At 41.6% G+C, this 14493-nt stretch overlaps 4 protein-coding genes across 5 annotated transcripts in view; 3 read left to right on the forward strand and 1 right to left on the reverse strand.

Moving 5' to 3' along the window:
- Positions 1-246: 246 nt before the first annotated feature.
- On the forward strand, positions 247-2982 carry ube2d1b (ubiquitin-conjugating enzyme E2D 1b). The gene is made up of 7 exons (XM_062475561.1): positions 247-442; positions 1040-1103; positions 1202-1233; positions 1496-1573; positions 1812-1917; positions 2118-2211; positions 2390-2982. Exons 1-7 carry the CDS (start codon positions 419-421, stop codon positions 2433-2435), a joined length of 444 nt encoding a protein of 147 aa, XP_062331545.1. The 5' UTR covers positions 247-418; the 3' UTR covers positions 2436-2982.
- Positions 2983-3348: 366 nt separating this feature from the next.
- Positions 3349-6512, forward strand: tfam (transcription factor A, mitochondrial). Its single transcript, XM_062474604.1, has 7 exons — positions 3349-3618; positions 4142-4269; positions 4534-4604; positions 4806-4955; positions 5273-5368; positions 5571-5627; positions 5775-6512. The coding sequence occupies exons 1-7, from the start codon at positions 3530-3532 to the stop codon at positions 6075-6077; spliced, it is 894 nt and encodes a 297-aa protein (XP_062330588.1). The 5' UTR covers positions 3349-3529; the 3' UTR covers positions 6078-6512.
- Positions 6247-9413, reverse strand: zgc:171971 (uncharacterized protein LOC569690 homolog). 2 transcript variants are annotated; one of them, XM_062474603.1, is made up of 8 exons: positions 8560-9413; positions 8420-8466; positions 8168-8322; positions 7882-8003; positions 7699-7801; positions 7319-7602; positions 7004-7156; positions 6247-6906 (listed from the first exon to the last, which is right to left on the reverse strand). In XM_062474603.1, the coding sequence occupies exons 1-8, from the start codon at positions 8728-8730 to the stop codon at positions 6757-6759; spliced, it is 1185 nt and encodes a 394-aa protein (XP_062330587.1). In that variant the 5' UTR covers positions 8731-9413; the 3' UTR covers positions 6247-6756. The 2 variants fall into 2 exon arrangements, with proteins under 2 accessions (XP_062330587.1, XP_062330586.1); XM_062474602.1 differs by having other exon boundaries at positions 7882-8006; positions 8560-9412.
- Positions 9414-9597: 184 nt separating this feature from the next.
- The window catches only part of LOC134031433 (protein bicaudal C homolog 1-like), a 28329-nt gene continuing 23433 nt past the window's right edge, over positions 9598-14493 (forward strand). Inside the window, exons 1-2 of the mRNA XM_062475051.1 lie at positions 9598-10154; positions 13736-13782. Of these exons, the coding sequence (XP_062331035.1) occupies positions 9962-10154; positions 13736-13782 (240 nt within the window). The 5' untranslated portion in view covers positions 9598-9961. The remainder of the gene's footprint in view (positions 10155-13735; positions 13783-14493) is intronic.

The following is a 14493-nucleotide window of genomic DNA, read 5'->3' on the forward strand; positions in this document are numbered from 1 at the left end:
GTCTAAATGCATTAATAATGAATAGAACTGCTGTCAGTTATTTCTCGTCATCTAAGACCAGTGCATTTTACTTCTGTGTGAGTGTAAGTGATTGAGCGACAGAGAGTGACAGAGAGAAAAAAAGAGAGATGGAAAGAGCAAGAGACGCTGTTTAGATTTATAGAAATTCTGAGAAATAGAGTTGGGCATGGGCAACAAGAAACTGGTTGTTCGTTTTAAAAACCACAATTCCCAGCATTCCCTTGGCCAAGGCCAACCGTAAACAGAAGGCGGAAACAAAAGACATCCAACAACACACCCTTGATGATCTGTTCAGGGAAACTGAATGTATCTGTATCTCATCAGCAATACTATTACAGTCGACATCTACGAAAAGAGAAAGTGAACGACTAATCAACGTATTTTGAAGTCAGTAATTATGGCACTGAAAAGAATACAGAAGGTGAGTCTTACTTAACTCTTCAGCTGAACTCAGTGTGGCCCATCGACTGTCATCTTTTCGCCACTTCACTTGCTAGCTGGCTAACACAGCCCAGCAAGCTAGCTGTAATAAAGCAAATATAGGAATGTCACATCATAATAATCAGAGCAGACAGTTGTGTCCCCACTCAGATAGCTTGAATGTTAAACTGCCATTGGGATTGGAGTTTATACGAGGAATTTAGACATTTGTCACTTGAACTTCAATGTTCAAATTGTAATTATTTCATTTTCAGTTGTGCTAGCTAGCGGCAGCTAGTACATGTCAAAACAGAAGCTGTGACAATAGTTCAGGGTTTTTTAATAATACTTGTATTTACTAAATGTATCTACATGATTTTTTAGGGGGTATGATACTGGTCATATTATGAAGATACCTTTGAAGGCAGACTTCGTGCTTGACATTGTGTTGTAACACTACTAGTGTGGCCCAGTCGCCCTTAAGCGAACACTTTTAGAATGCTGAAATATGTCAATGACCTGTTTGACTTGTTCTGTACTCTTTCTTTCAACGACACACACACACACTCCCTCCTGTTCCATGTTCTCTGTTTTTTAGGAGCTTCAAGACTTGCAAAGGGACCCTCCTGCCCAGTGTTCAGCTGGACCTGTGGGGGAGGACTGTAAGTGAAGTGACTGTACTGGGGTTGTAACTTCTACACTGTAGTGTCACTTTCCCCTTTGACCTATCCCTCTCTCATGCTCTCTTTATCTTTATTAGTGTTCCATTGGCAAGCAACAATTATGGGACCTGTAAGTATAATCCAGAACCTTAAACAGCACTGAGGTGGTAGCCTAGAAACTAGCAAGCTGCTCGTTTATACTGTCAGTCTATAATGTTTGATTGCAGCACTGGTTGAATTTACATTTTGAAAGGCAAAATGTAACTTATAGTTGCATTTATTCATTTAGCAGACGCTTTATTGTATACTTATTGTACGTATTATAGAAAATGTATAATCGATTTCCTTAACCTTTTAATTTGTCTGCCTGGTTTGATGTTTCCATCTAACAGCCTGACAGTCCTTACCAGGGAGGGGTCTTCTTCCTCACCATCCACTTTCCCACTGACTATCCCTTCAAGCCACCTAAGGCAAGAAATGAATCACAATTACTACTCTACTCTGAATGACAATATAGTTTCAGTTTCCTGGATAGATATACAATCTAGTCCTTGACTAAATGTAAACATTATGAATTTTCCAAGAAATCTCATTTTCTTTTCTTTTCAGTGTAAAGTCATGTTCATGGAACTTGACTACTGTTTACTGTACGGGTGAGCTCAGACTCAAGTTTTTTCCCAAACTTAACCCACTACCGTCTTCCTGTAGGTAGCATTTACGACAAAGATTTACCATCCAAACATTAACAGTAATGGGAGTATTTGCCTGGATATATTGAGGTCGCAGTGGTCCCCAGCACTAACGGTATCAAAAGGTAAACAGATAATATCATCAGTTCCATCATTTTATACTATTTATCAACCTTACATAATATAATTCAATAACTGTACTGCATATGTAAGTGATAATTGTACCATGTGTGCACTGAACATGACATGACAATTGTTTTACTATATCAGACTGTGATGATTTGATTAATTATACTATAAAAATAAACCTATTTTTGGTTTACAGTTCTATTGTCCATATGTTCATTGCTTTGTGACCCCAACCCTGATGACCCCCTAGTTCCAGACATAGCACACATCTACAAATCAGACAAAGACAAGTGAGTATGGAATTTAGGATTGTTTTGAGTAACATTTATGCCAGAATGTCCACAATCTTGAGCAAGTGACCGACAAGTGCTTCTCAGCCACCAAAGCCCCTGTGATTCTCTGATTGAACATAAGTGTTTGGGAATCATTGGGCTGCTAGTGTGCACTCATACTGCTCTTGTCTTCCAGATACAACAGACTAGCAAAAGAATGGACCCAAAAGTATGCAATGTAAAGATGCAGCAGAAGATGTTTTTTTTAAGTCACAAAACACTGTAAATTCTACTATAAAAATGTAAACATGGGTAACATTGAACACATTGTACTTTAAACATTTATCATTCTGAAACAATGCTAGATTATTTAGAATATTTGAGGGGTGTTGTCTTTACAATGTAATTCTGGGGTGACATTGATTTAGTATCTTATGATGACCGGTTTTGGGCACCTTTATTTTTGTTTAGTTTGTTGTCATGAAAAGACATGAATACTGTACAGTTGCAGTCTCACTATAAGAGGCAAATTAAGAAATCAATGACTGTACTTTTTCATTATTTTGTGTATTTTCTTTTTAGAGATTTGTTATTGTATAGCATTATTGCTATCCTGGACCTATGTTTATTGTTGCTGTTTATTTCCATAAACACATACACATGTAAAGGTATCATTAAAAATATGTATGTAAATCCTCTGCAAATAACAACGATTTTGGCTCTTGAATTATAGATGATGCCGTTTGGCACCTTTTGTAAAATTAAAATATGGTAGACTTTTTATCATTATCTAATGTCCGTGTGTTCTGATTCTCTGCAGAGGAAACACAACCTTCATCAGAAGATAATTTATGGGCATAAGCTAAAACAGTTGACTTTATCAAACTACCGCACAGATTATGGTTTGAGCATGTTCAAAGTTCCAAGACGAAATTGCGTGGTTGAAATGAAAGGATATCCATTCACTCTTACCAACCTAAATTCAAATAGCACACATCATACGGATTTAAAATTCTGACAGAAATTCTGAAGCTTAAAACTTTTTTTTTTACGCCGTTTTAATTTCACAATGATGTACAGATCGTTTTCAGATTTTGTTAAATGTGCCATCTTGAATAACAAACTATGTAAACACAGTCATGACCTTATCCCACAAGGCACCGCGACAGCGAAGGCGCCTTCTGCAGCTTTATGCCTGCATGGGTAGGTCTGGAGGATACGAAGGAACCGATCTCGAAAGTTGCTTCATACAAAAGGACTATCTATAAATAGTTCCTGGGACTATAGTATAACGTCGTCTGTTCGGCATCTGAAACACCTGGTTAATAGTGTAGTCATGGCTCCATTAATGTTGTTGTCAGCAAGTGGCGGTAGCCTTCTGGCTAAGTCCTTGGGTTTGTGCTCTAGTTTTTCCAGCTTTGCAAGGTACAGTACTATAAACGTTCTGTCCATGCGTGCTCTTCAATCGCACCTGGTCATGCATTTCACACCTACTAGTAGCTAGCGAGCTTTGTTTTGCAAATGGTATAGCTGTGCTCATCTTCTGCCTAGTTTAATTCCAGAACGTTATTGTTTTGTCCTTTTTCGTGTTTTAGAATTACCTACTAACCTAAATTAATTTACTTACCAGCATAGCAGATTCACCCAGCTAGTTAAACGTATATTCTCACACACTTAATAAACAAAAGAAGCAACACTAACAAAGCAATAGAGTAATTTTAATGACACTTATTACAGACAGCCTTATCTATGTAAAGTAACTGGAGTGCCAGCTAGCGGTGAGCAGATACTAGTTACAAGTTTAATAGTGGAGTTAGTAATAGTATGTAGATTCCCGTCTCTGTCATTGTCAAAATGGGTCGGATAGATGGACAACTAGCTCACTATATTCCAAATGTTAAATGTGCTTGCCAATGTCTATTGACTAGTTTGTGCTCATTTTGTGTAGGTGGACCAGTGCATTTCCAGCCACCAAGTGCTTCTCCACAACCTCAGGAGGGCCTCCGAAAAGACCCCTCAATGGATATATGCGATTTCTGAACCAGCAACGACCAATAGTCCTCAGGCAGAATCCAGGTGACGAATGTGTTCTAAGCAAAACACCATCAATATCTGTACTCCAAACTCTGGTGGACAATGCCTTATCCCTATTCAAAATAACTTTTAAGATTTGTTAGATATAGGCCCAAGCCACATAGCAGGATGTGTCATATCTTTCGCACAGGTTCACCTGTGATGTCAGTGTCTACCTCCGACAGTATTGTTACTACTGTGTCTGGAAAGGGAATCCCAGTAGTTTTTTTATATTACATGACTCTTCTTTTTGCCCTCCTTTCACAGCTATTCAATTTGTGGATATCACCAAGAAGGTGGCCCAGCAGTGGAGGACACTGAGTCCTGAGCAGAAACGGGTAAACCACTGGCTTGTATACAACAGGCAGTCTAGTGTAATGTAGTGACGTGTCAGTTAAGAATGCACCAATCTTATTTAAGGTGCTGCTGTCTTTTTCTTGAAAGTCAAAGATTCTCGATTTTTCTTTTTAAAGGTGCTGTACTTCTCTCTGATTCCCATAGCTTATGGTGTCAAATGAATCAGTGTTCTCTGTTCCCAGCCTTTTGAGGAGGCGTCAGCGGTGGAAAGAGAGCGTTTCAAAGTTATTCTGAAGCAGTACCAGGCCCAGCTATCCCCAGCCCAGAGCATTGCCCTGGCAGAGGAGAGGAGAGAGAAGCTGGCTCAAAGGAAGGCTGTCAGAAAGAAAAGGGTATGTGACAAGACACCTCTACATTCTAGTCTAGTTAGGGACAATTTCCAAAAATCATCAATAAAAGCTGCGTTTCCATCGCAAGTTCCTAGAACTTTCAGTTCCCAGAAACGGCTTGCGACACGAAGGCTAATATATGAAATTATTAACATACTTGCGACTGCAGATTAAAAAAAAATACTGTAGAGATATTGGTTCAAATACTTGTATGCTGCTGGAAACACTCAACCTATGAGAAACTTTTAGTTTGACCATCCAAGACGATATGTACAATTGGCCTCTAGATGTATCTCAAACAGTCCTTCCCTTAATGCCAGGAGTTAAACAGGTTGGGGAAACCCAAGCGTCCCCGTTCAGCCTTCAACATTTACATGACAGAGCACTTTGAGGAGGCCAGAGGGATCACTTTTCCGGTATGTGACAACTTGATTTACTAATTTCCTTTCTAAATCTCTCTTTCTACCTCCTTCTGCCCCTGTGTGTTTTGCTTTTCTGCCCAGCCATGTTGATATTTACCCATATTCATAAGGTCCACCTTCTGTTTGGCAGCCTGTTGTTACATTGCTAGAAGCTCATCACAAAATTGTCTTGTTTGCTGATACATTGTTTTCTCAGATGAAGATGAAGACACTGTCGGAGGACTGGAAAAAAAAGACAGATTTTCAGAAACAAGTGAGTCCTCAATGTTTGTTTGTCTGGCTGTGAAGTTGCAGTAGTGTGCGGTACTTTACTGAAAGATACATTGCAAATACATATATCAAGCAGTTGTTGCTTCATGCCCAAATCCCTCATTTAGTTTTCTCCCTCCCTCCTTCACAGGTGTACATGCAGCTCTCAGAGGATGACATGGTGCGCTACAAAAATGAGATCAAGGCATGGGAGGAGCAGATGGTGGAGATTGGACGAGAGGACCTGGTCAGGAGGAAGTGGTTGGTCAGGACAAGGGCTGCGGTAACAGGGGACACTGGAGTCAAAAAGAAAAGAACTGTCACCAAGAAGAAGACTGTAGCCAAGAAGACTGTAGCCAAGAAGACTGTCGCCAAGAAGACTGTCGCCAAGAAGGGCTCTAAAGTAGTAAAGAAGGTGGTTACTGTGAAGTCTGCAGGAGGGAAGAAGGCCTAAGTGAAGAAACCACATCAGACACAAGGTCCTAGCCTCTATACCAAAGTGGGGATGATTGAGCTAGAACTACAGTGCTTAGACCCATCAGCTCTTCACATATCTCCACTCATGTGTGTTTGTAAGGGCCTCTTGAGTTTTGATGTAGAACAATGCCAAGGAGTTGGTCCACTGGAAGCAGTGTTGGATGCGTTAGGAAGTTACCGTCCCGTACCGTTTTTTTTTTCCTCGGTTAAAGTACCTACTAGTTGTGCATAATCTGTCATACATTGTACAGTTGGCATCATAAACTGAGAAATACCAAGTTGAGTGTATAAATACCAAGTCAATAACATTTTCAACTGACATTGCTTGGAAAAGAATCACAAAATGCTTTGTTTCACCATGCTCTGTATGAAATGCTTTGTTACTGTAATAAAGCAGTTGTCATTTCAATAAGATGAGCTATTTTCCAATTGAAAACATCCAAATTATCACTTACTGTACAAGTTACTTTTATTTGTAGAATGTATTTAGTATTAGTTGCCTGTATAAATAGGCTGTTTTGTATCATGTACTTTTTGCAATAAACATTTAAAAACATTTCTAAAAAACACTTATAAATAGGCATGTTTTTGCAACATTGTAATAGAAAAATGCTGTACAATATTCAAAAACCTTCACACAAATACAGTGCAGAAAGTCAGAAAGGTGATGATGGTTTGTGTTTGCTGGGCTGAAACCCCTGCAGAAGAGCTTCAAAATCAGGAGAACACACCAGCTTGTGATGGACGTTTCCAAGCACACACATGTCCCCTGCCAGACCCTCAGAAATGCGCACCGACACTAGTTGCTATAAAGAGGATGGAAAAGAAAGTTTAAATCAGCTTGGCATTTGGTTGACATATTCCTTGCGTAGTGTGAGTGGATGATAGATGTATAGTTTGTACCTGTAGGAAAGAGAAGGCTGCACCCTCAGACACATCCATTGTGACGTCACCCAGCACCAGCTGAACCTTCCCAGATTTCCTGATCTGCAGTTTACCCATAAACCCCTCTGAGAAGTCAGACAGGACAGGCACACTCTCCCTTACTGTGGCCTCCTGTTAAGGTGAGATGGTAGATTATTCAAGATATGTATATAATGCTATCATAATAAGGTTGCTCATTTGAGAGGACACATGATCATCACAACAGGAGGGAGGGCAGTGACATCATAAATACAAAGTATAGCAGTACAGTGTACAGCTCCATACTTTACTCACGTGCGTTTTCCCATGTGCCGAGCGCTTGTCCTCAGTTTTGGAGTCCTTCTTGACAGGTTTTTCAGAGGCAGCTGCCGTGTTTGGCCTACCAGGGATGGTGTCTGGCAACTGGATGAAGAGCAACTCTTCCCTCTCTGAGAGGCTGAGGTCCTGGAAGAGCTGTGCCACAGAGGGCTGCTCTGGCCGGGGCACCTCAGCCCCACCATGGAGAACCTTAGGGGTCCTGGAGGTAGGAGCTTTGAACACAGCCGGCTCGGGGGTCATCTCCTCTTTATCAGTTATACCTTGGATGCACATAAGATTGACACATTTTATATAAGACTGACCCCTAGAGGAATAATGTTTAGTTTTATACTGTGAGTAGTATGTCCTGTACTTACATGTAGCAGGCGCATCTGTTTTCAGGAAGCTGCTAGACTGATACAATGGGAGTTGGATGGGCCTCTGGCTGTCATCATTCTTCAAACCAGGATCATCCAAAAACTAAAGGGAAAAGGATTCAGATGTGTAGTTAACACTGCATACAGCCGCCACAGGTAGAGAACTGAGAAACCTGTACATACATCGTCCCGCTGAAGTTTGTTTAGTATCTCATCCTCATCCTCCTCTGAGTCATGTTTCTCCTTCTTCACGCATTTAGCCAGAGGGGACGTTCCACTGTCACCCAGGTCTCTGGCCCTCCACCCTGCTGAGGAGGAAGTAGCAACACATTTACTTCCTGTGTGTAGATAAATATACTGTGTTACTGCTGTGTTGTGTAGATGTTCATAGATTGAAGGTTTCAACAGTAAGGGTTCTGCTTGAGTCAAATATAACAATAGTTGCCTAATACCGACATCCACCCTGTACCTGTTTTGCGTATGGTATCAGCAGGACCCTGTTCAAAGATTGAGGTAGACTGGATGGTTGCAGGTCTCTCCCTCCTCTTCCCTCTGTTCTCCCTGTGCCTCTCTTCCCTCTCTCTTCTGTCCTTCTTTGGGACAAAATTACTTTCTTCTCTTAACCTAATGGAACAAAATTGTCATTGTGTTTGTGATTAAAAAACTGTGCAGCATCATATGAATTAGGGTAGGCCATCTTGTCCTTGCTTAACACACTTACTCCTCTTTGCTTTTCCTGACAGCTTGCACATTGGGCACGAAGGTTTTCTGCCGGAAAGAAACAAAAAACATGATTCATTATTACACTACTTATAGTTCCCTTTCGAGAGGAGGTGCAACTATTACAGTAAACATGGCTACCTTTTTAAACCCGCCCAAAGTCAGATCCCTTGAACGTAGAGAGGTGAGTCTTCCAGGGGGCGGTGGTGGAGAGGACAGTGTTCTAACGGCCAGCCCAGCTGTTCCTTGAGCCAAACTCGGCCGACAGTTGCTGGTACCCGGAGATCCAGCGGCATCACTCGGATCAGTCATCTTGCATCCTTGGTTAACCTGACTACCTCAGTGATCTATGGAAGGCTGCTGTATAACTTTATTGTCTCGTCTTCTGCTTATCTTTAAAATGGTTGACTTATAAACAACGGCCAAATTCAATAAATATGAGATCGAACGTCTCTACTTTCGGTTTCTTTAAAAGCTTGACCACGTCGCCAACTGAGCCTGTAAATATATTGTTAGATTCAACTACGCAGGTAGCATTTGGTTATCCCCACAACAAAGCCTGTGAATTAAGAAGTCGCCGCAAGCTACAGACTCCATCTTGTCTGTAATCGTTTGACAGTCGTGTCAGAATGGAAAGCACATTCCTTTTAGTAACCATTACATCCAATCCAACCTCACGCAACATTAGAAGTGAATTGGCAGAGCGGAGTGTTCAGTAGAGTGAGCGGTAAATGTTACATTGTTAATCGTCGGAACGTGACTTTCTCATTCACGAACATTCTGCTTTGTTATTATAACCTACCTGATCACGCCAACAAATTAGCCATCACGGGTTTACATTTAATACCGAACACAGTCATCCATTGCATCATGCAATTTGATGTAACACAAATTTTCGATGTGCTATTCGATGTGAACAATTCTTCACAGAAGTACCGTCAGCTTTTTGTTTTCCTTTTTGTTGCCATATACAATCCAATTTCCTTCCACACGATGGCAGTATTGCCTTTGGGTTTGATTATAAAGATGTGTTGTTGGTTGTTCATTGTTGCCTTGCTCTTTTATATCAGAAATAATGGCAATGCGTCTGACTTGAACCTATTTACAAAGGATTCGGTTTAGTTAGAATGTTTAGTATTTTTATTTCAAGGATTAGAGAAACACAAATTTGTAATATTATGGAGAAGTTTAATATAGTTTATCACCGTCATCTCCTGCTGTGAGCCTGGCATATCTCCTAGGATGCCCTAATTACATGCATGGAACACATGCACACTGTCTGTATCGGCCTGTGTTCAAAGGAGAGCAGCTAGTGTCTTGCCAATTCTGTATCCTAGTCAGTTGATGCAAGTTAGGGCGGCGCTACAGAGGACAAAAAACTCTAGGTAGCTGAGAGTGAAATGAGCTCGATTCCAGTCTCACAGCTGTCCTACACACTAAAACGTGTTTCATCTACTGGCCAGAGGAATGTCCGAAAGTAGTGGACATATCTGAGAAGTTGTGCTTGGATGCTCTAACAACTCAGCGGTGCTCTTTCAATGCCATGGCCGCTCAGAGCGACTCATTGAGCGGATACCTGCAACAGTCCGATCCAGGGTCCAATAGCGAGCGCAGTGCGGATTCTCCACTACCTGCTTCGGAGGATGGCTCGTGCGGGACACCGGCCCCGTTTGACCCCGAGTGGACCGAAGATAGGTTTCGAGTGGACCGCAAGAAGCTGGAGCTTTTGTTACTGGGTAAATGTACCAAGCCTCTGTAGACTTCATGGAAAGCACGTGAGAAAAATCCGGGTTTTATGTAAAGGGATTCTGGGTGAATAGTAGCATAACTTTTAATGAGTTAGGTAGATAGAGAAGAAAGACAATGTCTCACTAAATCTTATATTTGAACAATTTATCAACCTTGTTTCAAAACAATTGATAGGCTACATATTGCATGTATCAGCACAGGATATAATGCCCAGCATACATGTCAATAACCACAGTCTTATTGCCGTCTCCATTTCCTCTTGATCATGATTGTCTTTTCCCCCTGACAATACTATTGGAGCTGTAGAGGAATTGATGCTTGTTCTATCATTCATTCATCTGTATTTCCTCAATGCTTTTTGTTGACCACATCATCTGTACTTGGCCTGTTGAAAGTAATCAGAAGAGGGTTATGATCAGGGTTATGATCATTTCCTGTTACTCCTGCTTCTCTGCAACAGTTTAAACCCTGCTCTGACTGCCTCTTGCTTTCAGGCTCTGTCCGCCTGTCGTAATGTTTTGGCTGGGTGAGAAGTGTACATTCCTCAATCTGTCCTCATACGTGGGTGGATCTCCCTTGGGAACCACTAGTCAGTTCTACTCACCAATCAGACATCAGGTCTCCTTGTCCGACAGTCATCTGGCGAGTTTACTTGCTACGGGTTCTTCTGTTGGACCCAGTTTAGCTTTACTGTAAACATGCAACCTTCCTTCTTTGATATGACCTCTGATAGCTAATGTGACCAGACATGTGGAAGTGTGTGCTTCTCTGGACAGCTGTAACCAATACTGTCAGATGAGATCTCTGATTTCTCAAAGGAAGGATGTATGACATATTCCAGCAGGGCCCTGCATATATCATATTGACAAGTTGGCTCTTCAAGATGCACAAAGTTTGCTCATGCGTTCAATCAAGGTGGTATAGAAGTAGATCTACAGACTCACTCCAGACAGCCTCACTCCTGAACTCTCTTTCTTTCCCAGTAAATCATCAAGCTCAGCCTAACCACTACTTGATTTCTTTCTTTCTTGCCCTTGCAAAGACACTGTACTGATTCAATATTTCTTCACCAGGTTGTATGGATGTGGAGGATATGCGGGGAGATAGAAGGGTCCTGTATCAAGATGTGTACAGCATGTCTTTCATTTAGAACTCATAGACTGGAGGAAGTTTGGCCTGTTTGATATAGATTTTATAGTTACAGATCATCAATAGAGCAAGACCAGTCTGAGCCAGAGAGTTGATAACATCTGAACGTTGTAGTTCTACCATGTACAGTATCTGGTTACTTTGGGCCAGTTCACTATGTGTGTCAGCCATGACCAGGAAATGTGATTACTACAATGCACACCATGTCCTCTACCATTCAGAGCTAGTTTAATGAAGCCAGTGTGCTCATATGCTGCAGATATGTACATCTAAGATTGTATCTGAAAGACAAAACACAACATGTTCTTCCCATACTGTGTTAATGGAAAGCTATTGGAAGCCATGTTGGTCAAATCTGCCATGTGTGATGTTATCATGGTTATTAGACTCCTTCCTTCTCTTCCTCCTCTCCCTCCCTTCTCTCCCTTATCATCCTATTAATCCACCACCTCTGCTTATTCCTTCTCCTCTTCCCCACTCTTGGATGTCTGAAGTCCTACAAAAGCCCACGCCTATCAAAGAAGCAGGTGTAGGCCTTGGCATGGACCAAGGGAACATTGACTGTGGTGACTACCAGTGTTGTAGCATCTATACACAGATGGTCCATCTGGCCAGGAGTAGATTCTCTGTTTTAACAACACAGTTTTGAATTTTCACTTCATTTTTATAGTTTCTGCAGTCTCCTACATTCTAATGCGTTGCCATAACATTGATAGACAGACTGAGGGAATTATGGAAAACATTTTCCACTTCCTCATGGTTGTGTGGGAAACTGTACGAAAGAGAGAGAGAGAGGCCTGAACTTGTGTTTGACTGTTGGAACACATGGGATTGACTAGTAGCAAGTAACAGAAAAGCACCACAATAAAAATAAAATAGCAATGCTTGTAGCACCAACAGCAATAACTTTGCTACTACGTGCAATAGCGTAGCGGTCCCTAGTACATGGGATTTATGTGGTATTCCAGTTACTCTATGATGAGATGCTGGGCTGACTGACAATGGGGTCTGCAGGGTTCAGTGAAAGAAGGAGCACAGGATGTGAGTTGGGAGAGGAATGTGTTTGAGGCTCTGGCTGGTCCTTCACTGGAGAACAGCCCAGCGAAACACACAGAGTGTGGACTCTACTCAATCAAACACGCATGATCAGCCTGAAACATGGTCCAATCCAGTGTTAACTATTTGTCCAAGTTGGCTTGCAACAGATACATGGCTTTAGTGTATTTCCCAGGATTAGGTTGAGGATCTTTGGGAATTAAGGTTATTAATGTTTCTTAGATTGAACAAATGGGTTTTGGGAGGTATTCACTGTGTTACAGCGAGGTATATAGTGAGGCTGAAACTCTGCTCTGGGTCTGTTTATAATCTGGTAATATGTGATGTATTTAACTGAGTTTTAGCATTCATTACCCAGCGGCGCAAGCAGTGGACTGTGCTGTATATATTATGTAAGATTTCCATTAAAGCTTGGAGTTGGTGATGACACTCTGACCAGCCATTGTATAGCCAGCAGAAGTACACACCATGCAGTTAGTGTGTTCTGTTCTGTTCTCTGCTGTTGATGCAACACACTCCTGAAGTGGAACATTAGACATCTGGCAGAAAGTTTTAGCGTTTCTAGGGCAACAAAAGATTCTTACTATTCCCCTAGATATCCACTGGATCCTCTTCCTCATCTTCATCATTACCATCACCATATCTTTACAGGAGGTTAAATAGTTTACAAGTAAACTCATAGCAAACACATCATTATCACCATTTTGTTGTCATTTACTCATTACTCATTTTACTAAACAAAACCTGTGTCATTCAGACAGTCTGGCTGTGCAAGTTATATCTGTTTGTGGTTGGTGCTGCCTCATTCTCTAATTGAATGCAGCTTAATGTAAGTCTGCTAGTGGACTGGATTTGTTTTCAAAGATTCACGTCAAGATGTTTCAGGTCTGTGTCTGTCTCTGTGTGTCTCTGTGATTTATTGGATTCTGTGTGGTTCTCTGCTCATGTCATCTTGACTGTAATCATTCAGTTGATCTATGATCCTAGCGTGTTCTAGAGAGAAGCTTTTGTTGGCCCACTTTGTCATTAACTCTCACAGTACATTTAGTTGACCTCATCTTATGCCAGGCTGGAAACCACATGGTTTCTGCATACTGATATCATCATTCCTTTAAATGGATTGATCAGATTCTTCTATTTTACCACAGACAGTTTTAGCTGAGGAGTTCACAGTGACCACGATCTGAAATGCAAAGATTGAGTGATCTGGATTGGTAAAACAGATGGAGCCGCAGTAACAATGATGACACATGTCTAAAGCTTCGAAGCAGTAAATAGTGAGTGGGAGCCTGGATATGAGCAGGTGATTCCTTACCTGCAGGGTGCAAATGTTTCTAACGTGTCCTCTTCGTCTTCTCTGCAGCCGCCTCTGAGAGCAGGGTGAACGGAGGCGAGGACTTCTTCCAGAAGGTAAGACCATCTCTCATCCTACGCCCAGCGTAAGAGTCGTCAGGCCATCTCCTGCCCAGAGTCAAGTTTCAGGTCTGCTCAGCTGCTCAGCGAGGCCTCTGGGATTACCAGGATCTGGGTCAAACCGCCCTCCTAATACAATTGAGGTTAAATGTTTAAACAGGTAAACATTGAAGAAATAACTGACAGCGGAAAGGCAAAATAGTTATTCTATGTTAGTGACAGAAGCTAGGGGGTCTTCTCATGACCATTAAAACCAAATAGGGTTGAGTGTCTTGTGGCTAGAGGTGTTTAGTGGACTGGGCCTTCATTCCCAGAGGCTGCATATAGACGTGGCTACTGTCCCTTTAGCGACAGCCTGGGGTTGAGAGGTTGATTATGGACAGAGTTCCTCTCAGGTTCCTGGTCTTGCCTCTTGTGTCCTGCTGTTTCAGCAGGCAGTCCTGGAGAGCCTCTGGGATGTGTGAAGGCATATTTCCACCTCACCATTGTGGAGCTTTCTAAACCATGATAAACTAGGCCACCATGGGCTGGCAGGGCTACGTTGAAACCCACTGAGAGAAAAGAGATACTTTCTCTAAACATTCTGCCAGGGAATGTGAAATGAGACCACTACCCAAAGACACTGACAAATGAGACTTCAATGGTTTTCAAAATAATTTGAGGTAGATTTTCTCTCTTTCTCTTTCTTTTCTCTTTCCTTTTTAATTA

This window comes from Osmerus eperlanus, chromosome 12, assembly GCF_963692335.1.
Source record: "Osmerus eperlanus chromosome 12, fOsmEpe2.1, whole genome shotgun sequence".
NCBI classification, from domain to species: domain Eukaryota; kingdom Metazoa; phylum Chordata; class Actinopteri; order Osmeriformes; family Osmeridae; genus Osmerus; species Osmerus eperlanus.

Excerpts from the sequence above, each read along its gene's own strand:
- ube2d1b (XM_062475561.1), top strand. The coding sequence starts at position 419 with ATGGCACTGAAAAGAATACAGAAG. Across the intron at positions 1,574-1,811 it reads ATCCCTTCAAGCCACCTAAG|GTAGCATTTACGACAAAGAT; the intron begins GCAAGAAATGAA and ends GTCTTCCTGTAG. Across the intron at positions 1,918-2,117 it reads AGCACTAACGGTATCAAAAG|TTCTATTGTCCATATGTTCA; the intron begins GTAAACAGATAA and ends TTTGGTTTACAG.
- tfam (XM_062474604.1), top strand. The coding sequence starts at position 3,530 with ATGGCTCCATTAATGTTGTTGTCAGCAAGTGGCGGTAGCCTTCTGGCT. Across the intron at positions 3,619-4,141 it reads AGTTTTTCCAGCTTTGCAAG|GTGGACCAGTGCATTTCCAG; the intron begins GTACAGTACTAT and ends CATTTTGTGTAG. Across the intron at positions 4,605-4,805 it reads TGAGTCCTGAGCAGAAACGG|CCTTTTGAGGAGGCGTCAGC; the intron begins GTAAACCACTGG and ends CTCTGTTCCCAG.
- zgc:171971 (XM_062474602.1), bottom strand. The coding sequence starts at position 8,730 with ATGACTGATCCGAGTGATGCCGCTGGATCTCCGGGTACCAGCAACTGT. Across the intron at positions 8,323-8,419 it reads GTCAGGAAAAGCAAAGAGGA|GTTAAGAGAAGAAAGTAATT; the intron begins GTAAGTGTGTTA and ends TTGTTCCATTAG. Across the intron at positions 7,157-7,318 it reads CGGCACATGGGAAAACGCAC|GAGGCCACAGTAAGGGAGAG; the intron begins GTGAGTAAAGTA and ends TCACCTTAACAG.